We start from the raw sequence: 20,319 nt of genomic DNA, 5'->3' as shown, positions 1-20,319 counted from the left end.
CCCCCCCCCCCACCGCCGCCAGCCTCCAGGACCGTGGCTGAGCACAGGCCCGTCCTTGCTTGGCAGCACGAGGCAGCTTCCTTCCGGAGCAGGGCAGCTGCCCAGCGGCCACCGCAAGCCTCACCGCTCGGGACTGAAGCTGAACTGGTGCAGGAGGCGGTCGGCCAGCAGCGAGCGGTACTCGTTGATGAAGAGGTCCTTGCTGCCGTAGATACTGACCAGAAGGCTGATGATGTCCGAGGAGCGCCGCTTGGAGCTGGACTTGCCTGCACGGCACGGGGGTGGCGGCAGGGGGAGCACTGAGGAAGTACCATCCCCACCCAGCCCTCGAGGTCCACGCTCAGATCCCAGGGTGGGGCGGGCTGGTGGTGCGCACGCCGCCTATGAATCTGTTTTCCAAGCAGCTGGGACGGGGACACAGGCCGCTGTCGGTCCGCTCAGGCCCGCGGAAGCATCCTGGGCAAGGGGCTGGTTTAGGCGGGGACAGCGGACGCCCTCAAGCCTCCGGGCTCATGAGGACACAAGACCAGAGCGTCTGCCTTACTGGAGCCGCCCCCGCAACCCAGAGCCGGGCAGGGCTGGCGGGCACTGACCTGGATCAGCATCCACAGGGTCGGGGACCCAGTCCTCTGGCTCGCCAGAGTCATCCTCGCTGTCCTGACCGGTCTCCAGGCTCGCTGGATCCGTCTTGGACAGCTCAACAGCCAAGTCTCCTGTCCCGTCGGAGTCCCCCGTCAGCCCAGCCACAATCTGCCGCACTGTGTCCTCCCGCGTCCTGTCGAACGTGCGTGCTGCTGGCCCTCTCAGCACCTGTCCCAGCTCACCGCGCTGGCCCGTACCACCTCACCTCCCCCGTGGCAGCTGCATCCATTAGCCACACGCTTCAGGTAAGTCTACCAAACTGCGTCCGGAAAGGTAGTAACGATAGCGGACATGACTGAAATAAAGACCCCCGTTTTCTGGGAACACCAAGAACTGAAACAGTAAGACCAAACCAGGGTGCCGGGGGGCTCAGTCGTTAAGGCCTGCCTTCGGCTCAGGTCACCATCCTGGAGTCCTGGGATGGAGCCTGGCGGTGGGCTCCCTGCTCAGCAGGGCTCCGCTTCTCCCTCTCCGTCTCCCCCGCCCCACTGCTGGTGCATGCACTTTCCCTCCTTCTCTTTCAAAATAAATAAAATCATTAAAGAAAGACAGAAACAAGACCAAGCCCTTCGCACCGAGACCCCGGAGCTTCTACCACCCCAAGGTGTTTCCAGGCAGCTGGGCCACGGCACCCGCTCAGACACGCTCTCGAGCAGCCCACCCAACAGTCCCTGCTGCTCACTGCAGGCGAGGCTGAGCCCAGGATCCCCCCTCCTCCTCAGCCTGGGGGCCTGGCCAGCCCGGCAAAGCTGAGCTGGGGCCTCTCTGTGCTGGGAGGAGGGGCAGGGACAGAGGGCAGGGTGCACAGCCGGGCCGCAATGTCTGCGCACTGGGCGACAGCTACAGTGGCAGGCACCAGCAACAGGAAGGGCCCTGGCTTCGACCTTGTGACCCAACAGGAAGGACAGAGTGTCCCTGGTGTCCTGGGGGCCACCAAGACCTAGGGGGAACTTGGCTGTACACACGGAGCTAGGAGACAAGGGCTTCATGTCGGAGCCGCTCCCCAGGGCCTGTCTGCGACATTCACCTCAGGTAGCGGCGAACAGGCTCGCAGGCCACCTCCAGGATGACCATGGACGGGTCCAGCACACGCAGGGCCTTGATGGCCGATATGTAGAGGGTGATGATGTCGCACGTGTTCACGCCTACGGCCAAGGGGGAGGACGGTCGTCCGCGCAGCACCCGGAGCGCTGGCCCGACAGCATGCAGGTGCACCCCAACCAGGTGGGCTTCCAGCTGCCCCTGTGACCTCACTCCCCAGGGTACCAGCGTGACATGCGGGAAGCGGCCCCCTTCTCCCCCAACTCTTGGCGGCTTTCCCCAGAACGTCCCTGGATCCCAAACCCCCTCCCTGGGTGGCCTGTTCTGTGGGGATCATGCACCCCCTCTGCCCGCAGGCCACAGCCCGCCCTCCCTGTGACTCCTTCGAGGGAGGACCAAGCCGAGCACCCCGGCTCTCCCAAGGACTGCACAAACCCACTCCCTACACATCCCCTGGCGCAGGGAGGCCAGACCCTTGGGTTGCAGCTTCGGCACCTGGATGGAGGAGACGTGTCTCCAGGGCAGCCTTGAGGGACAGGAGCAGCTGCTGCCTCTGGTCAGTTCTCTCCAGGCAGTACTTGAGGTCCTCGACGGCTGGCCGGGAGTCCGGGAAGTCTGCAGAAGCGCGCCAGGCCTTGCATACACGCGCCAGCACGCACGCACTGTGCACGCAAGTGAGGACGCAAGTGGGCAGGGCCCCAAGGCTGAGCAGCCGGACCTCCACTCAGCAACACTGCGGGACACCTGCTAGGGGATCCAGGTCACCCCTGCACCCTCCTAAGCCCACAACCCCCCATGGTGCAGAAGGACAGCGCAGGGGCATGAAGCTGGAAGGAGGAGCGTGGACACCCAGAAGCACTGTCCGCTGCCCCGTCACCCCTGCCCTGACCCTGAACTGGGGCAGCCCACGCTGACGGTGGGGGCTCCTCCAGCGCCCAGGGGCCGACCTCGGATGATGCTGAAGAGTTCCTCGATACGCAGGCTGGCGTAAATCCGGTAGAAGAACCGCTGCACGTGGCAGCGCCAGCGGCGCAGTGTGTTGCCGGCTTCCGGGGACGCAGGTCGGGCTGGGCCATCCTGCAGGAACACCTTGCCCAGCCAGCCCACCACCCTCTCAATCCACTGTTGGAAGAGCACAGGGATGGAGAGGTAAGGAGCTGAGCCCAAGCCTGACCAGCAGTGACCGGGAGAGGCCGCACAGCTAGCTAGCCACCCTGCAGCCAGTCCTGGGGCGTCCCTAAGGCCGCCTGCTACGCAGTAGGACACATCAGCAGGATAATGGGCCCAAAGGGGCGCCCAGGCCTCCTCTCACTGTGCCCCACACTTTCAGAACATCAGTGCCCAGACATCTCTGGCAACAGTGGCTCTGACGCAGGGCACGGAGAGCGTGCTCACCTGACTCAATGGACAGACACCGCCTGGGGACCATGTACCCAACTAGCCACGTGCACACAAGCCTAAGGACCCTTCTGAGCACGTGGGCACTTGGCAACATGGCCACGTGGACTCCAGAATGCATACGTTCCCCCCCAAGTACCAAGTGGTTCTCTGGATGTCCTGCCACTGGGGGAAACCTAGGTGTCCCAGCCAGGCCTCCGGGCTCACGCCCATCAGAGACCACGGCTGCAAGGGCACTGGCTCTGATTCCCCATCACGGCTGGTCTGTGTTCTCAGGAGACAGTGGAAGAGAATAGGCAAAAAAAAAAAAAAAAAAAAGCAGCAGGCTGGACAGTCCCCTGTGGTGGGACCCGGCACCTCCACAACTCTGCGGCAGCCAGAGCAGAGCCTCAGACCATGTCCCTGACAGCATGGATGCCCTGAGAGCTGTCACCGGCACACCCCAGACCTTGGCACTGCCTCTAGCCAAGGAATTCCGCACAGACCTCACTGCACACGTCACAGGCTCTCTCTTGCTGTCATCAGGGCAGAATGGGAAGGGTCAGCATTCACCCAGCACCAAGACAGCTTCACCCACCAACCAGGCCCTAGTTCACCCAAGTCTCCATACTTCCTCTGCTTCTAAAACCAGGGGTCGGGTCTGCCAGAAACCTTGTCTACAACCTCCGAGGGAAAGGGCCCGTGGGGCTGTCCTTACCTTGTGGAACTCACGCAGAAAGGAGCGCTCATACTCGCCCCGGCATCGGTCCTCCATCCTCTCCTTGGTCACCTGGTGCAGGGTGCTGGTCACAGCCTCGGCACTGACCCGCTCCAACAGACTGAGCCTGTGCCTGGAGGAGAGTCCTGCCTGTGGGGCACGCAGACCACACTCCTTTCCCCCCTGGTGCCCTCAGTAACAACCTTCCAGAAAAGCTGCTGGGAGGGCAGAGCCCTGCCCGTGCCAGCTGACTTCTCTGCCCAGGCTGAGACACCGGCCTTCCCCTTGTGAGCAGTGGGTGTGGTTCTCAGGGCCAAAGCCTCAACTCCTCAACACGGCTCTGGAACTGCAGGTAAATGTGCCCCATGGACGCAGCCATCCCCAGTCTGGCCTTTTGCTGCAGACGTGGTCAGCAAGGGCAGTGGCACTCAAGAGGACGAAGCACGGTGCTGTGCGTCCTTCATCTGGGACGAACCCAGCAGAAGCCACACGGGGCCTCCCTGCCCCTACTGGCAACTGGACCACCCCTCCCTAATCGCTGTCTGCTGCTGCCTCACTTGAGAAGACAAGACCGTTACAAACCACCACGAGGGACGAAAGGCCCACAGGTCAGAACGTGGCTTTAACGACAACGTCCCTTCCACTTTAAAAGGCTGGAAAGGCCATCCGCTTGCCCAGCATGTTGGCCTAATCCCCAGCTTGTACTGGAAAGAACAAACCAGCAAGCCGACTGTTGGCAATTAGAGGGAAAACAGAGGCCATCCCTTTCCTGGAGAACCTACGCAAGGCACAGCAGACATCTGTGTGGCCCAGGGCACGTGGAATCACGTAGGCGCTCAGGGCACGCAGAGCGTGAAACCTGGCGCCGGTGTGAGCAGCAGAGACACACCTGTGTCCGGGACAGGACGCACAGGCTCCCAGCACAGAGATCCCGGGGACCCTCCCTGGGCCACGGCCAGCCAGCCGGACCCAGGGCGGTAAGTGAGAGTCTGGAAGAACAGAGGCTCGAGTACTCACAGGACCTGGCTGAGCTGGTGAAACTGCTCCAGCGCCTGGCGGCACCAGCACCGCTGCTTGTCACTGCCGCAGCCGGCGCACAGCGGGCTCTGCAGAAGCCGGTAGTACCGCCGCCGCGAGTACCTGCTGTCCAGGTCCCCCTCCAGCTCGGGGTCCGTGCCCCCCTCCCCCTTCCTCTTGCTCTGCATGTACACTCTCAGAAAACGGCCGTAGAGGCGCTGGATCATGTCCTGAAAGGTCCTGGGAGTGGAAAAGAACAGGACGCCGCGCAGCGTGGTGTGGACCTTTTCCCGCAGCCCCTGAGCGCCGGCGCCCATCAGCAAGCCCAGGCGCGTCCACTTCTCCAGGAGCTCCAGACTGCGCAGGTAGGGGTCCAGCCGGCTCTCCAAGAGGCCGAAGGCGTCCAGAAGCAGCAGAAGGCACTGGGGCTCGTCTGCGCAGTTCTCGCGCTGGGAGATGGTGTTCCAGAACTCCAGGGCGATGTTGGCCTGCAGGTCGTTCTGCAGCACCTCCACGAACCACTCCTCCAGGACCGAATGCAGCCCGTGGCCCCGCAAGACCTCCACCGCCGCCCGCAGCTCCTCCTCCTTGGGCGGCACCGCTCCGCTGGTCCGGGAGGACGCCTGGAGAGCACAAGGCCGTGAGGACGGGACGCAGGGGTGGGGGTGGGAAGGGCGGAGACAGGCGGGAACCCGCGGGGAAGGCGCGGAGCGCAGGGGGAGCTGCGGCCGACGCAGGGGAAGGGCTGCCCGGGGCGCCTAACGGACCCCTGGCTGGACGTCCCGGGAACCCCGCGCGGGCCCGCTGCCCTCTTCCGGGGCCTCACCAGCCCCAGAGCGGCGGGCGGCACCAGCCCGGTGCTCACGGTGTTCCAGGCCACCAGCAGCTCCTCTGCAGGCCCGGGGTCGCCGTCGCATCCCGCCGCCGCCATCTGTGCGCCCACCCGCTTCCCGGAGCCGACAGGCGCGGCGCGCGGCGATGACGCACACGGGAGGCGCGCGGCGCTGACGTAGCGGAGGGCGCGCGGTCGGAAGGCCGCGCGCAGGCGCAGGCGCAGGCGCAGGCGCGAGCGGGGGCGGGGGCGGGGGCGGTAGCGGCGGTTGGAGGGGTCGCGGCGGCGGCGGCGGCGGCGACCATGACCCAGCAGGGCGCGGCGCTGCAGAATTACAACAACGAGCTGGTCAAGTGTGAGCGGCCGCGCGGCGGGGTGCGCCGGGCGGGCTGGGAGGGCGCGGGGCTGGCCGGCCTGCAGGCCCAGGCGGCGGCGGGCCCGCCGTGCGGGGCCCAGGCGGGTGCACGGCCTGTGCGTGGGGGTCTCGGCTCGGACGGCGCCGGAGGCCGTGCGGGGCCGCAGCCGCCGGGCCGCGCCGCAGCCGCAGGGCGCCAGGTGTGTGCGCGGCGAGCGCGGGCACGCACGGCTGGAGCGCGCACTGCCTCCCAGGGGCGCGCCGGCGGGTCTGTGCGGGGCGTCCCTTGACCCCGGGACCGCTGGGAGGTGGGACCCCGGCCAGTCCTGGGCCCTGCAGCGCGCTGCCCTGCTGGCAGGCGGTGGGCTCCAGAGGGGGGCGGCAGCTGCCGTCCCGCTTCCTGCGCGGGGTCCCAGCGCCTGCCCCCCGGCCGCCCCCGGCCGCCCCCGGCCCCGCAGGCATCGAGGAGCTGTGCCAGAAGCGCGAGGAGCTGTGCCGGCAGATCCAGCAGGAGGAGGACGAGAAGCAGCGGCTGCAGAACGAGGTGAGGCAGCTGACGGAGAAGCTCGCTCGGGTCAATGAGAACCTGGCGCGCAAGATCGCCTCCCGCAACGAGTTCGACCGGACCATCGCGGAGACCGAGGCCGCCTACCTCAAGGTGGGGTTCCTGGCCCCCCGGGGGTGGCGGGCGGGGGCGGGGAGCTGCCTGCCGGCGGCGGGACCTAACCTAGCCTGGCTTCCCAGGCGTGAGGAAGGGGCTTTGGGCTAGTCTCCGAGGCAACAGGGGCTTGCTGGCCTTGCCCAACTCTCCTGCCCCCTCTCCGTGCTTCTGACCCACCGGCGGGTGCTGGTGTGGCCGGAGCTTCCTGACGGGTGGAACCGGGGTAAGCGTCACCGTGTTTCCAGATCCTGGAGAGCTCACAGACTCTGCTCAGCGTCCTGAAGAGGGAAGCTGGGAACCTGACCAAGGCCACAGCCTCCGAGCAGAAGAGCGGTGTCAAGGACAGCTGACCGGACGCAGGCGGTCGACAGGTTGGCCTCCAGCACTGTCTCGACTCCACGACTGCCTCCTTTCAGTCTTCCCGGTAGCAGGAGACCATTGCCAAGCGCCACCCGCCCCAGGTGGCGAGGACAGCCCACCAGCTGGAGTCCTGGCCCTGGGCCCACGCAGGATTTGGGGAGGGCAGGCTCTGGGTCACTTCTGCTCGGGGCCTGGGGTCCCCACACCCACCTGTGCTGCCAGAAAGGCCTTGCCTCCCTAGTCTCAGCACCATGGCCACACACTCACCTTGGTGCCCAGGCCAGGGGAATGGGCGGGGGCCCTCCATCTTGGGGTTTGCTATGGTAGCCTGTGACTGTCAGTAAAGACTGTGTTTGTAAAAGTTGGACTACTGCCTGCGGTCTATGTTTTGAGTGTAGGGCTGCCCGATACACCCAGAATCAATAGGAGCCACTGTCCAGCTGTGGCACGGCTCGTCTTTGAGAGGGAAAGCCCAGAGCGGCTGTTCCTGTAACAAGCCCTATTGGCTTTGAAGGCAGACTTGAGCATCTCCTGTGACCTTGTCACCCACCCTTTCTCCTGACCAGGGCTGCTAGCCCCTTTCCCCCAACTCCACTTAACCTACCTTATTTTCCGGGGGGTGATCTGCCTGTTGGTCCTGGTCTGTGCCATGCCCTCTTACCAGCACAAGGCCTGGCTCAGGGAGATGCCCTCTCAGCACAGGCCCTCCAGACAGGGCTGTGCCCCAGCTCCAGGATTCTGAACTTCGCTCAGCCCAGTGACTCTTCTTCCCAACAGGGAAGATCACACCAAGCACGTCCACTTCCAGCCTTACACGTTGCCTGGGGCCCAGCCCTCCATCCCGAGTCCCCTCTGGGACCATCTTTGCTGCCTGTCAGCCCCTGTGGGGGGTCCCTGCGGCTACTGCCTCCAGGGGCCAGGCAGGTTTGGGAAGCACATATTGTTTGAGAGGGTCTGGGAAAGCCTGGGCCCACCCCACCCAGAAGAACACACTAAGAACACTGTCCTTCCCAAGCTGGCCCACGCAGCGTTTCTTATGGGCTTGGCTCTCCCGGAGGGACCCCCTTGTGTTCAGTGTCTGGACCCTAGAGAGCCCCAGCTCCCGGCCATAGCTGAGCGTGCGGTTCTGCCTCCCTGACTACCGCTCGCACTGAGCCGAGGGAAGCCGTCTGCCTACCACAGCCTTGCTGCTTCCTGTGGGCCAGGTAACTTTCCAAGCCACACAGGAGGCTCTGCCCACCCCCTGCCCGCTCCTCGTCCCCTCCCAAGTGTTTGGCCTTTAAGTCAAACCACTCCCGTCCTGCCAGGGTGCCCCCCACCCCAGCTCCCACTACGTCAGCCCTGGATGGGAGAGGGTGGCGCCGGAGGCCAGATGTGCTCACGGGAAGGTCCCTCTCCCAGACCAGGGGGTGGGAAAAGCAGCTGGGACTGCGGCAGCGAACGGCGGGACCACCAGGACTGCGGCGCGTGGGGGGCCACACTGGGCCATCCCCGCAGCTGGTCACCGATGTCCTAGCCAGGCTCCCACTGTACCCTCCTCCCCACTGCTAGGGGCTCAAGGGAGTCCCCCAGACCCCACCACTACTCCCTGCTTCTCAGGCCAAGGACCACACGGGAGAGCAGAGGCGGCCTTGTGTGGTGCTATTTATTGAGTCCCTCGTCCAACGCAAGTAAAGACGCCATTCGTCTCAAAGGGGGTGGGTTGAGGTCTGCTGTTGGGGGTTGTGGGCAGGGAATGGCTTGAAGTTCCAGAAGACAGGCAGCCAAGCTAGTCCTTCACACACATCGGACAGCTGCTGGGCATGGTGTCCAGCAGGACCCTGTCGGTCCTCCACAGGCAGTGCCCCCGAATCAGGGCTGGAGGGCAAGGCTCCCCCCAAGGGAGGTAGGAGCCCCCAGGGCCCTAGACTCAGGCCGAGCACCAGCACAGCTGCGAGACCCCGGGAAGGGAGGGCGGGATATGGCAGGGCAGAGCCTGGCGGGGCAGGAGGGGGCAGAACGAGGGCAGGGCTCAGCCTTGGCCATCCTGGCAGGGCCGGGGTCAAAAATAGAGAGCAGGCTCACTGCGGAAGTCTGAGAGGTCATTCTGACCGGCAGGGGTGAGCTGAGAGAGAGGGACACAGACAGAGCCGATGGGGCTCATCCGGAGGTCGGAGAGAACCCCCACCGCGCCCCCGGCCCTTGTCAGCCCTCCTGGCCCCAGCCCCACTCACCATGATCTCCTTGGGTGCTGGCTCTGCCTCCCTCGGAGCCTGTGCCGGTGTCTGCTGCTGCCATTTGTTAAAGGCCACGGAGTGCTTTGGAGTGTAGCTGGACAGGCCTGTGGGCCAAGAAGCACATGTGGACGTGTGGCCCAGGCCACACCCTGGGGCACCCACTCCACAGGTGGGCACTCACCTGAGCTGCCGTCCGGCAGGCGAGGGCTCTCAGGCCCCACACTGTTCACAAAAGTGGCTCGGGGCAGGAAGAGCGCAAAGGGCTTCTCCACCCCATCTGAGCTGCACTCCGCCTCCTCCTCCTCCTCCTCCTCGGCCTCCTCGGCCTCCTCCTCGGCCTCCTCCTGGGCCTCAGCCTCCTCCTCCTGCACCAGGGAGCTCTCAGGGGGGTACTCGAAGGTCGTCTGCAGGCGCTTGTCATTGAAGGAGATCTTCATCTACGGGCAGGAGGCACATCAGCGGGGCCCGGCTACCTGGCCACCAGCGGACCTTGAGCCCGACAGCTGGGCCCAGCGACCCCAAAGAACACGGCAGAGGTTATCAGGCCTGGGCAGGACCCGAAAGAAGGAGGAGCTGCCCCTCATCAGAGACCACGCCTTTACCTGTATCCTGTAGGGCCAGGCCAGAAGGACCCCAGGAGGATCGGGTCCGGATGCCCATGGCAACCCGGGGCCAGTGTGTCCAGAAACCTGCGTCCTGGGCCCCACCGTCTGCTTCCTATCCCAGGCCTGGGCTCGTCACCTCGAGTAACCTACCCTTCCCAGGGACCAGATCGTAGCCCCAGCAGGAGCCCAAAGTCTCGGGGTCTCCAGAGCTTCTGTGGCAGCTCCCAGGGTGGAAGGTCTGCCTTCTCAGGGCAGCACCAGCCACACATCCTTCCTAGCGGCTCTGCGTATGACAGGAGCAGGGTCCAGGTGAACGTACTTCGAGGCCCTGCCTTCCCAGTGGTGAGCAGTACCTGTGGTCGGCTAGGGCCTCTCTCCAGGGCTGAGCTCACATCTTGGCTCACCAGCACCCTGAATGAGGCACAGTTCAGCATGGACCACCATGGCTGGGCAAGGACTGGGCACACCCAAGCCCCAGAGTCCCCACGAGGTGACAAAGCAGGGTGGCTGGCACACCTAAGCCCCAGGAAGGTGGCACCAAGGGCCATCACCCTGTTTCACAGACTGCCTCAGAATTGGAACAGAGCTGCCCCCCGTGGGGCTGTGGTGAGCCTCTCCTCCCACCTGCACCGCCCTCTGGCCCTCGTGCCCTCATCGACGCCGCAGGCCGCAGAACTTCACGCCTGAGCAAATCATCTCCCCTCCCACCGGCCTCGGAGCCCAGGCCAGGCTGCTGGTCCTGAGAGGAAGCGGGGTTAGCAGCGCGCAGGACTGCGGCCGGACCTTCGCCCGCCTTGACCCAGGACCCCCTCCCCACAAGAGCCCCAGGCCTGCTCAGCAGCGCCCAGCCAGGCCCAGCGGGCGGGTAATGAATACGAGAGCCGCCGGCCTGCAGCAGATGGGACCAGCCCTGCGGCAGCTCGAAACATTAAACTCCTGAGCACGGACACCAGCAGGCAGCTCAGGTTCCTCCTCCTGCCTTGGAAGGAGCCACAGTCAGGAGCTGGGCCCCCAGGCAGAGAACCATGGGACCCGGGGACAGCAGGACACGGAGGGGCCTCACAGGAAGGCTGGACTTGCAGCCTGGGCAGCAGAGGGACCCGCGGCACTGGCCTCAGGGGGCAACGCCCGGCGGAGCCGGTGTCCAGAAACAAGGGCACCTGCTCCTGTCACCCCACCGCGCTCCTCCCATGGCTGCACGAGCACACCCCCACGGCCATGGGCATCCCCGTCTCAGCGTGGCGCACACACGGACATCCGCTGGGCAAACCTCGGGCCCAAGCCCTGTCCTCTTTGTCCTAGCCCGCCGCACATACAAGAGGTCACGGATAAGAGCAGACAGGTGCAGACCACCCAGGTTAGCCAAAAGCAAGAGCAGAATACCTGTCCCTGTCACTTGAAGGTGTCCTGTCTCTCTACCGGCCCTGCCCCCCCAGGCCCACCCGAGCCCTCCAGCTGCTTCCCCCTGGGCCGAGCAGGACAGAAGCCCAGGGCAGGATGGGACTGCCAACCCAGGGACCTCCCCCTGCCCCAAGGCTCCACCATGAACAGGCTTCCAGTCACCCCTGGGTCCATGGCATTGTCCTCAATGACCCTGGGCCCTCCAGGCCCATCCCCCACCGCGGAAGACACAGGAAGGGCTGGCTGCCAGGGCCCGGGCCGGATTAGCGTGCCCTCATTCGTCCACATGACCAGCTCCTAGTGGGGAGACCGAGGGGGCTGGGCACACACGGGCACTGAGCCTGGCACGGCCTGGTCAGGCGGGGGCGGGGTGGTCTTCCAGGCCACGGTCTGCACCCAGCTGGGGCCCAGGGCTTGGGTCACATCCCACCTCCCCTTCAGTCTCCACTCTCTGCAGCCAGTGGGGCTCACAGGCCTCCTTGGGGGTGCAGGTCGCTGGGTCACAGGACACCCTGTGGCGAATGCTGCCAGGAAGGGGCTGGCCTTGGGCTCGGGACAGAGGAGCCGGGCGTGGCCAGGGGCCGGCACTGGGCACACCTGGCGGGGGGTGGGGGGGGCTTCACCTGTAGCCTGCAGGTGGTTTCTGGCTTGGCCCGCCTCCAGCTCCCACAGGCCCTTTGCCCCCCTCACCCCGCCCTACCAGTACACACCCAGCTTGGGTTACCAAAGGGCGTCCACCCTGGACTCTGGTCTGGGAGCTGGGTCCAACCAGTCCCTGCCGGCAGCGAGGGACTGCCCTGCCCCCGCTCCCCAGCCCCCTCGGCCTCCTCCCATCCCCCACTCAGTCTGCCCTCTGGGAGGCCGCCCCACACAGCCTCTGCCAGAGCTCCCACAGCGGCTTCCCTATCCTCCCAGTCTAGGGCGGCACCGGCCCAGGGCAGACCCTCCAGCAGGGGGAGGGGAAGCGGCGGAGCAGGGGCCAGCCTGCTCCCGTGGCCTCTGGCTCTGGAAAGCCACTGCAGAAGCCCTAGGGGGAGCGGGAAGGGTGAGAAAGGGCCAGTGGGGAAGTGGGCTCTGAGGGCCAGCGGCCGCACCACAGCCCTAAGGACCACCCGGTAAAAGCAGGGTGCTGGGGCGGCACTTCTTCCACAGCCGTGACCAGATGGCCCAGGGTGGCACAGACTGAGCTCTGGGGATGTGCACACGTTCGGGCTGGCAGAGGACCCACAGGTCGGGAGGTGAGGAGGGCCAGACCCGCAGGAGCCTGGCCAGGTGGCCCCTACAATGGGGCCCACACAGCACCAAGCCAACGACCCTGCGGGAGGCGGGGGAGGGCACCAGCTGGATGGTCCCCGCAGCCGCTGCCTGTGGGCTGGGGCAGAGGTGAGAGGCCTGGCCACCAGGCCCCACAGCGGTCAGCCCCTGCCTGGCCATCAGGGGAGGGACAGAGAGGACATCTGCCACTCTGCCAAGAGACAACCAGTAGGGACAAGTCCCCCCCAGGCAGGCCTCCTGGGTGCGCTGTGCACTGGGCACCGCTGCCACCCCAGACAGGCCTGTAACTCTCCAAGTTGTGCCCACACTGACCGGCCGGCTCAGGGGCAGGCTGCCCAGGAGAGCCGGACCTCAGCACCGCCTGGGAGAGGCCCCAGCACCTCCCACCACCCTGGTCAGCCAGCCATGTGGGGGTCAAGGTGAGCAGCGGGCCCCGAGGTCCCCAGTCGGGATGCGGGCACCAGGACAATGGTCCAATCCACCCGCTGGCTGGAGTGGTCCAGCGGCCCGGAGCCCAGAAGAATAGCAGGAGGAATGCCCAGAGGCTTGAGTCGGGGAACGGAGCACACCCGTAGCCCAAGCCCAAGCCAGCATCCTGCTCCGAAGGCCTGGGCAGCCCCACGCCTTGGCCCCACGCAACAGGGGTTCTGGCTCTTCCCAGGCTGGGCAGCTGGTGCAGGGGGTGGGGCAGTGCTCACAGCCAGAAGTCACCTCCGACAGATCGTGCTGCCAGGCAATCCATCTGGACCCCCAGCGCCCTCAGGCTGGCACAGAGATATGGGCCAGGTTGGTCTGAACCGCTCTCCGCTCAGGGCCAGCGCCTGCTTCCTCCCGCCGCTTCCTCCCGCCTTCTCACCCCAACCCTGCCACAAACGACCCCACAGTGCTGTCATCAGCTGCGGGAGGAGTGAATGGGGGCTCTAGAGACAGAAACTAGCACTCAATTCCTGCTCCACAAGCTCCACGACCTCCAGCCACCCTCAGGTTCCTCACCTACAGGGTGGGGGGCTGTTATCACCTCCACTTCTTGGGGCCAGCATGAAAAGGAACTGCCTCCCAGTTCAGGGTCAACCATCAGGAGCAGGGGCAGGAAGGTGGGTCTGTGACACACAGCACTACAGAAAGGGTGAGTCAAGGTCAGGCAGGCAAGATGGACCCACCGGGAGTGCCAAGGCAGGTGGGTGTGGATGCCTGTCCCAGCAGATGGAGCTGGCAGGAGCACCAACGCCCTCACCCAGGAGGGGAGGGTATGTGGAGGAAGAGCAGGGCAAGGCCAGCCCACGGCGGAGGGAGGAGGTGGCTCACGTGCTTAGACAATCAGCAGGCACCACTGACGGGGGCTTCAGTGACACAAAGCATATCACCACCCCCATCATCCTGAGGAAACTGAGGGTGGTGGCAAAGGTGGCTTCAAGGGTGAGCCACCGGAGAAGCCTGCTAGGTGCCGTCTCAGTTCCAGGGGAAGGCACATCTGCCCGCACCTGCGGACGGGGTCCGGTGGGGCTGGCTGTGGCATTTGCCCCTGCGCCAGACTCAGGTGCTAGAATGACCAGGAAGAATTTGAGGAACGTTGTCTTGTGCCCAGAGGGTTCCGGGCCACTGGGCCGCTGGGGATTAAGACTTCAGCAGGAGTCCTGGTCCCCCAGCTTCGTCTCTCTGCACCTGTGGCCCAGCCTCCCCGGTGAGGGGGAGGGTCTACGCTGCTTCCGGCATCACCCCCCAGGCCTGACACACACTAGGAGGTCAAGAAATGCTCTCGTGAAGCCAGCTCCTGCTAAGCTCCAGGCCACATGCCTTCTAGGGGAGTTGATCGTCCCCCATGGAATAGTTCCCAGTTCTGCGCCCTGAGGCTGACAGCGGGGTAGGGATCTGATCACACCCAAATCACTGGCCTCCTGCGCCTTCCCACTTCTGTCCTGGCACCTGCGACCCACGTAGGCCAGGACTCCAGAAGACCCAGCCAGGCTACACCCTCAAAGCCAGGGCCGAGGTGGAACTGACAGGCCCAGAACTACTTCTTCCAGCTGGACCCACGATGAGACAGGTCTGCCCCGCCAACCCCGGGTGCAGTCACAGGAACAAAAAGGCCGCCTTGGTGCTGGCTCTCCTGGAGCCCAGACCAGGGATCGCCCCTCCCCAGCTCAGCCCTCCTGGAGCTAGCATGGCCGCCCAGTCCGGGTTTTCCTCTGGTCCCCACAGAAGCCACCCCCTAGCCAAGCCAGGTGTCACCTCTCTCCCCTGCTCCCCGACTGACCTTCTTTCTCGAGGAGCCGGCCTTGGTGAGGCAGGACTTCTCCAGGGCCAGGTAGCCACCAATCACCTCAATCTCATGCACAGTGGGGTAGCGCTTCTTCAGTGTGGTCCCCAGGGCGGTGGGGGGAACTGACGAGTCGCCCGCGTCGTCCTCCTCAGCCTCCTGTGGACTGGGCTCCCCATTGGCCTGCAGGGACCCTGGTTTTCTCTTGGGCACCACTGTGAAGGTGTTGCCACTTAGATACCGGCGCCCTGATGGGTGCGCGGGCCCGGCGGGGTGCAGGGGGCACCAAGGAGGCCCAGCAGCTCCCGCCGAGCAGAGCAGTTTGGCTTCCTGGGGAACCTCATCCTCCGAGTCCACCTCATCGATGAAGGTAACAGGCAGTCCGGGCCTCCCAGGCTCCCTGCCGCTCTTGGCCAGGCTGGGGACCCCCAGGCCCTCGGCAGGCTTAGCTTCGTCGGCAGCCAGCGGACATAGGGATGGTGAGGACAGCCTCTGCCGCCCAACAGCCTGGTCCACGAGGGCAGCAGCTGGCCTGGCGCAGGCCCCCTCCTCCACCCCCAAGGGGCTCCTCCCTCCAATAGGCACGTTGTCCCTTCCAGGCACCAGCTGGGCTTCAAGCTCCAGGCTTTGGGAGGACCAGCCAATCTCTCTCTCAGGCAGCCTCCCGGCCTGCCTCCCTTCAGGAGGGGCGGGGGCAGAGTCCTTGCGCTTCGGGATGAACAGGAAGGAGTTTCGGGAGTTCACACGGAGGCTGGCCAGGGCCCGGGCCTGGAGGTCCCCAGCAGGGATCTTGTCTATGTCTGGCTTGGAGGTCCGGCGAATCTCAAAGGAGTCATTGGCGCTGGTGGCCGCGGAGACCCACTGGCGCTGGCTAGGAGTGGCACTGGCAGGGTTGGGTGTGGGCAAGGCCAGGGACTCGGCTGGAGTGGCACTGGGGGTCCCCGGGCTGGGGGGCGGGTGGACCGGGGTATCCCCCGACTCCACCTTTGGCTTCCACTCGCCCGGCCCAGGTGCGGAGCCCGCGAGGCCGTTGGCAGCGCCGGCTGGGGTCTCGGGGGCTGCAGGCTCGTTCGGGAGCAGGCGAGGGCCAGCGCTGCGGTGCAGGCCCCGAGGGTGGACGGTGAAGGAGTTGCTGCCGGTCCTCTGCAGGAAGTCGCTGCGCCGCGCCCCGGGGCCTGTACCACGGCGCTCAGGCTCGAAGCTGGCTGCGCGCTCACCCACGCGCGAGGCGGCGGGGCCGGGAGCCGGCGGGGGCGGCGGCGGGGTGCGGCCGCGCTCCGGGCTCCCGCGGCGGACCGGCGCGTCGAACTTCTGGAGCAGGCGGCTGACGCGCCCGGGCGGCGGCGGCGCCTCGTACACGAGCACCTCGGCGGCGCGGATGCGGGCGGCCGGGCCGGCGCCGGGGCCGGGGCCGGCGGGCGGGAAGCCCGGTGCCGACTCGATGATGAGGATGTTGTCGGCGTGGATGGTGCGCACGCCGGGCACGCGGCGGTACAGGTCCAGCAGCTGCTGCACCGGCCGCGCCCCCGCCGGCCCCTCGCCGCCGCCGCCCCGCGTCCCGCGCCGCCGCTCCGACTCCAGCCGCATGAACGGGTTCTCGCGCAGCGGGCCCAGACTGTCGGCCAGCACGAGCCGCTCGGCCGCCGGCCCCGAGGGCTCCGCCGCGCCCGCCTCGGCCCCGGTTTCAGGCGCCGCGCCCCCGCCCAAAGCGGCCAGCTTGGCCCGCTTCCGCTCCAAGATCTCCCGTTTCCAGGCGGGCAGCACGGCGCGGGGCCCTGGGCCCGGCCGCCCCAGGCCGGCCATGGTGCGGAGCGGGCGCCGGAGCCAGCGCGCGCCGGGAACTGCGGTCGCCGCCCGCCGCCGGCCTTCGCGCCGCGGCCACGCCCCCCGGCCGCCGTCGGTCGGGGAGGGGCCGGCTCGGACCCGCCTCGCGGCCCGCGGGCCCACCTATGGCAGGGGAGGGCGGCCGGCCGCGCTGATTGGAGGCGGCTCTCCCTGACCTCTCTTTCCCCGAGGGCCTAGTTGGAGAGCGCCCGTCTCCCGAGCCGGCTTCCATTGGGGAAAGGCCCTCCTGGACACGCCCCCGACCCCTCGCCGCTCATTGGCGACCCCGCTTCCGCCTCTGCGCCATTGGCCTTCAGCGACCGGAGGGCGGAGCCCGGCGGGGGTGGGTCCAGGCGGGCGGTGCCCTCCGGACCCCTGCGCTCAGCCAGGTGGGTGACCTTGGCCGGGCTCGGTCCTTCCTCATCGTGCCCGTACCCAGTCCACCTGTTCCTCACGCTCAGAACCCAGTGGAAGAAGGGCCTGCCCGGGACTGGAGAGCTGTCCGCGCTGGTTCAGGGACTGCCCACCTGTGGTCCTAGCTCTTCCGCGGGACGTCGCGGAGATGCCAATGCTGTAGCCTGACGCAGCGCTGAGTTGCTTCTCAGGCACCCCTAGCTCCTGCCCCTAGCCCCGAGAACTCACCCTTGCTTACACAAGCGGGAGAAGCCCTTCCCCACACTTCGCCAGCCAGGGCCCCCCGAGCAGGGCAGGAGTGCAGAAGCTGCGAGGAGGCGCAGAGGAGGCTCCCCGCACACACCTCTCCGGTGCGGAGAGCCGCGGGAGCCAGGCTGTGCACTCCGCCCTGCTAACCCACACCACTCCTCTTTCTCTGAACTAACCTTATCCCAAGGCTGGAAGGGGTGCCAATGACCTTAAGAGCACAGCTTCCTCGCCCACGTGCCATGAAGAACCAACCATACTTGGAGGCGCAGGGGAGCCAAGGGGGCCTGTTGCCTGCCTTCCCCCTCACCTCTCCTGCACTCAGCACTTGCTCAGTAATAGCACTACTGCGTGCAACAGCACCCACCCTTCGGGGACAGGGCTCCAAGGACACTGGGGCTCTGGACAGACTGGGGGCAGGCTTCAACCTGGGGTGCCCTCCTCAGCTTCTGGGTCCCATGGTGGTCCACACCACCACTCTTTAACAGTGACTTACTTACTCCTTTCCACTCTACTAAGCCGAAAAAACACTGGATTTCAGCCTTCCAGAAGTCACGCTTCTCTTTCTCAGGACTCTGGTCAAATCACTTTTCCAAAGGAAACGAAGCCTTCCTATGCCCATTACTTCTATACCAACAGGATCACTCAATTCTGAACTATAGAATGAAGCAGGATAGACAAAACATGCAACCTAAAAATAACATTAAAAGAAAACCAACCCCCAGGGTGCTTGGCTGGCTCAGTCAGAAAAGCATGAGCCTCTTGATCTCGGGGTCCTGTGTTCAATCCCCATGCTGGCTGTAGAGATTACATAAATAAACTTTAATAAAATAAAAAATAAAATAAAGAAAACACCCTGGTAATGTTCAGCTTCTGATTTTGACGCAAATATGCCAGTCCTCAGTAGAAAGCTATGTTGTAGCCGTGGTACAAACCAGACCAGTCTCCAACACAAGCATCTCAGTGGCTCAGGCCGTTCAGCATCCACTCCAGGCAGAGGGTCCCAAAGCTGTTTCACTGAAGTAAGGGTCTGCCAACCTGTGCTGTAAAGGGCCAGACAGCAAATGTCTCTGCTAGCGGTTCTCATCAGGGACAGTTTTGTCCCCCAGACTTGTTAATGTATGCAGATCCTTCTACTTGCCACGAGTGAGGGGGCCTCCTGGCATCTACTGAGTGGAGGTGAAACGCTACAATGCTCAGAACAGCACCCCTACCCTGCCCCAATGAAAGAATGATCTGACCCAAAAGGCCAAGAGTGCCAACTGCAAGCCACATTCATTTTCTGTCACATTTTGTTTTTATAACCCTTTGAAATGTAGAAATCACTCTCAGCTAATGTACTCCCAGTACAAAAAGAGCCCTCAGGCCACAGTCTGACCCCTGCTGCACAGTAAGGCCTACAAGGACCACACACTGGCAGGAAAACAAGGCTCTGGTGTCACACAAACTACTCAGCAGGTCCTCAACACAGTCCTACCCTATGTTGTCTTTACCCTGGTCACCAGGCCAGGAAGACAAACTTCTCGGAGGGAGCGCCCCCACGCACCAAAGAAGCCCTAGTGCATTCCAGTCTCCCACAGTCAGCTTTGTAACCAGCTATGTGAACACAGGAGGGCGCATCTCAGCACTCATGTGATTTCACCCTCAAGAGGTCAGGCAATCACTACCCATCTCAGCAAAACATTCTTATTTTATTTTTATCTCAGCAAACATTCGCATTTGGCACCTGACTGGCATTAAAGACCCCAGGCCAACAAATGTGAGCCAAGACCATTTCCAGGTCTCAATGCCTATGAGCGTTAAAGATGCTACTCTCCTCCGTCCCTTAGGAAGGCCTAAATCTGTCCCAGGTGTGCTAACAGTGCTGGCCACAAGGTGGTAGAAAAGTTGCGATCAGCTGGGACAGGAAGCCAAGCGGTGCTTTATAAGCAAAGTTCTCTCAGGCGACAGATCTCCAAGTACAGGGTCCCAATCATGCTTACTCAACGTACTTCTGTCTGCCTGGAATAAAGACAGGGCCATCCTCCCCCAGTAGCTCAGGGAAGGGGATGCAAGCTCATTTACGCTTTTCAGAGCTCAAGCATCTAAGTAAGTCTTGTCGGATGGACAGGGCAGCGAGCTCTTAGGGGAGCGCTGCGGGGCAGAGGAGACCCTGAGTCAGGCTTTGCAGTCTTTGCACAGGGAGTCCTTTCCCAAGATCCATGAAAATACTCAGAGCCCATCGGGACATCTTACATATATGCAGTTTCCAACTGTCAGAGGAATTCTGCACTCTCTGGCCGGGGTCCTTCTCGGCATCTCAATTCAAAGATTCGCTGTTCAAAGCATGAAATAGCGAGAAACACGTTTTAAGGACCAAGGCTGCTCTTTCCAGCCCCGCTGAGGGGGCCGTATAAGACATGGTTGGTACAGAGAACACTGGGCACTGGCCAGGACGGGAGCTGGCTTTGCTTTCAGACCCAGACTTCTCCTTTGGTGCGAGGGAGGTAGGACTCAGCCTGGGGTCCAGCATCCTACGTATGCAGGGTCCCCTCTCCGGCCTTTCTGCGGGGCTAGTTGACCCTACAGGCGCGGATCATGAGCAGCTGCAGGAGAATGAAGACTGGAGACGTGATCAAGCCGAACCAGAGCTCCCGAGTCTGTTCCACCAGCTTCTGGCACAGTAACATCTCGAAGACAAACTTGAGGCTAAGAACCGTGAGGACCCAGAAGAGGCGGAGCACGGCCAACCGCTTCTCTCCGTCCTGGAAGAGGCGCACCGACACGATGGTGGTGAAGTAGGTGCTGAGCCCATCGGCGGCGAAGAAGGGCACAAACACGTTCCACCAGGAGAGGCCGGGAGCCAGGCCGTCCACACGCAGCGCCAGCAGCACGGAGAACACCAGCAGGGCCAGCAGGTGCACGAAGATCTCGAAGGTGGCGAAGCCCAGCCACTGCACCAGCTCCCGGAGCGAGAAGAGCATCGCGCCGGCTGAGCGCGGACCCGGGCGCGGCCGAGCGTCCCACCGGCCGGGCTGCGCCTCCTCTCCCCGCGGGCCTGGCCGGCGCCTGCTGCCGTCGCTGCTGCGGCGAGCGGCG

General features: G+C 64.5%; 4 protein-coding genes across 5 annotated transcripts in view; 1 reads left to right on the top strand and 3 right to left on the bottom strand.

Moving 5' to 3' along the window:
- Positions 1-5,783, bottom strand: part of ANAPC2 (anaphase promoting complex subunit 2) — a 10,641-nt gene extending 4,858 nt beyond the window's left edge. The window contains exons 1-8 of one of the 2 annotated variants that reach the window (XM_059410230.1): positions 5,622-5,783; positions 4,796-5,418; positions 3,779-3,911; positions 2,631-2,805; positions 2,179-2,298; positions 1,670-1,787; positions 594-775; positions 125-266 (exon numbers count right to left, since the gene is read on the bottom strand). In XM_059410230.1, coding sequence (XP_059266213.1) covers positions 125-266; positions 594-775; positions 1,670-1,787; positions 2,179-2,298; positions 2,631-2,805; positions 3,779-3,911; positions 4,796-5,418; positions 5,622-5,726 — 1,598 coding nt within the window. In that variant the 5' untranslated portion in view covers positions 5,727-5,783. The remainder of the gene's footprint in view (positions 1-124; positions 267-593; positions 776-1,669; positions 1,788-2,178; positions 2,299-2,630; positions 2,806-3,778; positions 3,912-4,795; positions 5,419-5,621) is intronic. The other variant, XM_059410229.1, reaches the window with a different exon arrangement.
- Positions 5,784-5,868: 85 nt separating this feature from the next.
- SSNA1 (SS nuclear autoantigen 1) lies at positions 5,869-7,370 on the top strand. Its single transcript, XM_059412138.1, has 3 exons — positions 5,869-5,982; positions 6,441-6,640; positions 6,889-7,370. The coding sequence occupies exons 1-3, from the start codon at positions 5,931-5,933 to the stop codon at positions 6,991-6,993; spliced, it is 357 nt and encodes a 118-aa protein (XP_059268121.1). The 5' UTR covers positions 5,869-5,930; the 3' UTR covers positions 6,994-7,370.
- A 1,257-nt stretch (positions 7,371-8,627) lies between these two features.
- Positions 8,628-16,597, bottom strand: TPRN (taperin). Its single transcript, XM_059410227.1, has 4 exons — positions 14,755-16,597; positions 9,401-9,656; positions 9,217-9,323; positions 8,628-9,107 (listed from the first exon to the last, which is right to left on the bottom strand). The coding sequence occupies exons 1-4, from the start codon at positions 16,558-16,560 to the stop codon at positions 9,045-9,047; spliced, it is 2,232 nt and encodes a 743-aa protein (XP_059266210.1). The 5' UTR covers positions 16,561-16,597; the 3' UTR covers positions 8,628-9,044.
- Positions 16,598-18,913: 2,316 nt separating this feature from the next.
- On the bottom strand, positions 18,914-20,206 carry TMEM203 (transmembrane protein 203). Its single transcript, XM_059410226.1, has one exon. It carries the CDS (start codon positions 20,202-20,204, stop codon positions 19,794-19,796), a length of 411 nt encoding a protein of 136 aa, XP_059266209.1. The 5' UTR covers positions 20,205-20,206; the 3' UTR covers positions 18,914-19,793.
- Positions 20,207-20,319: the final 113 nt, after the last annotated feature.

This window comes from Mustela nigripes, chromosome 9 (genome assembly GCF_022355385.1).
Source record: "Mustela nigripes isolate SB6536 chromosome 9, MUSNIG.SB6536, whole genome shotgun sequence".
Classification (NCBI taxonomy): Eukaryota; Metazoa; Chordata; class Mammalia; order Carnivora; family Mustelidae; genus Mustela; species Mustela nigripes.
The sequence above is the reverse complement of the archived record's forward strand: the minus strand, read 5'-3'. Positions and strand labels throughout refer to the sequence as shown.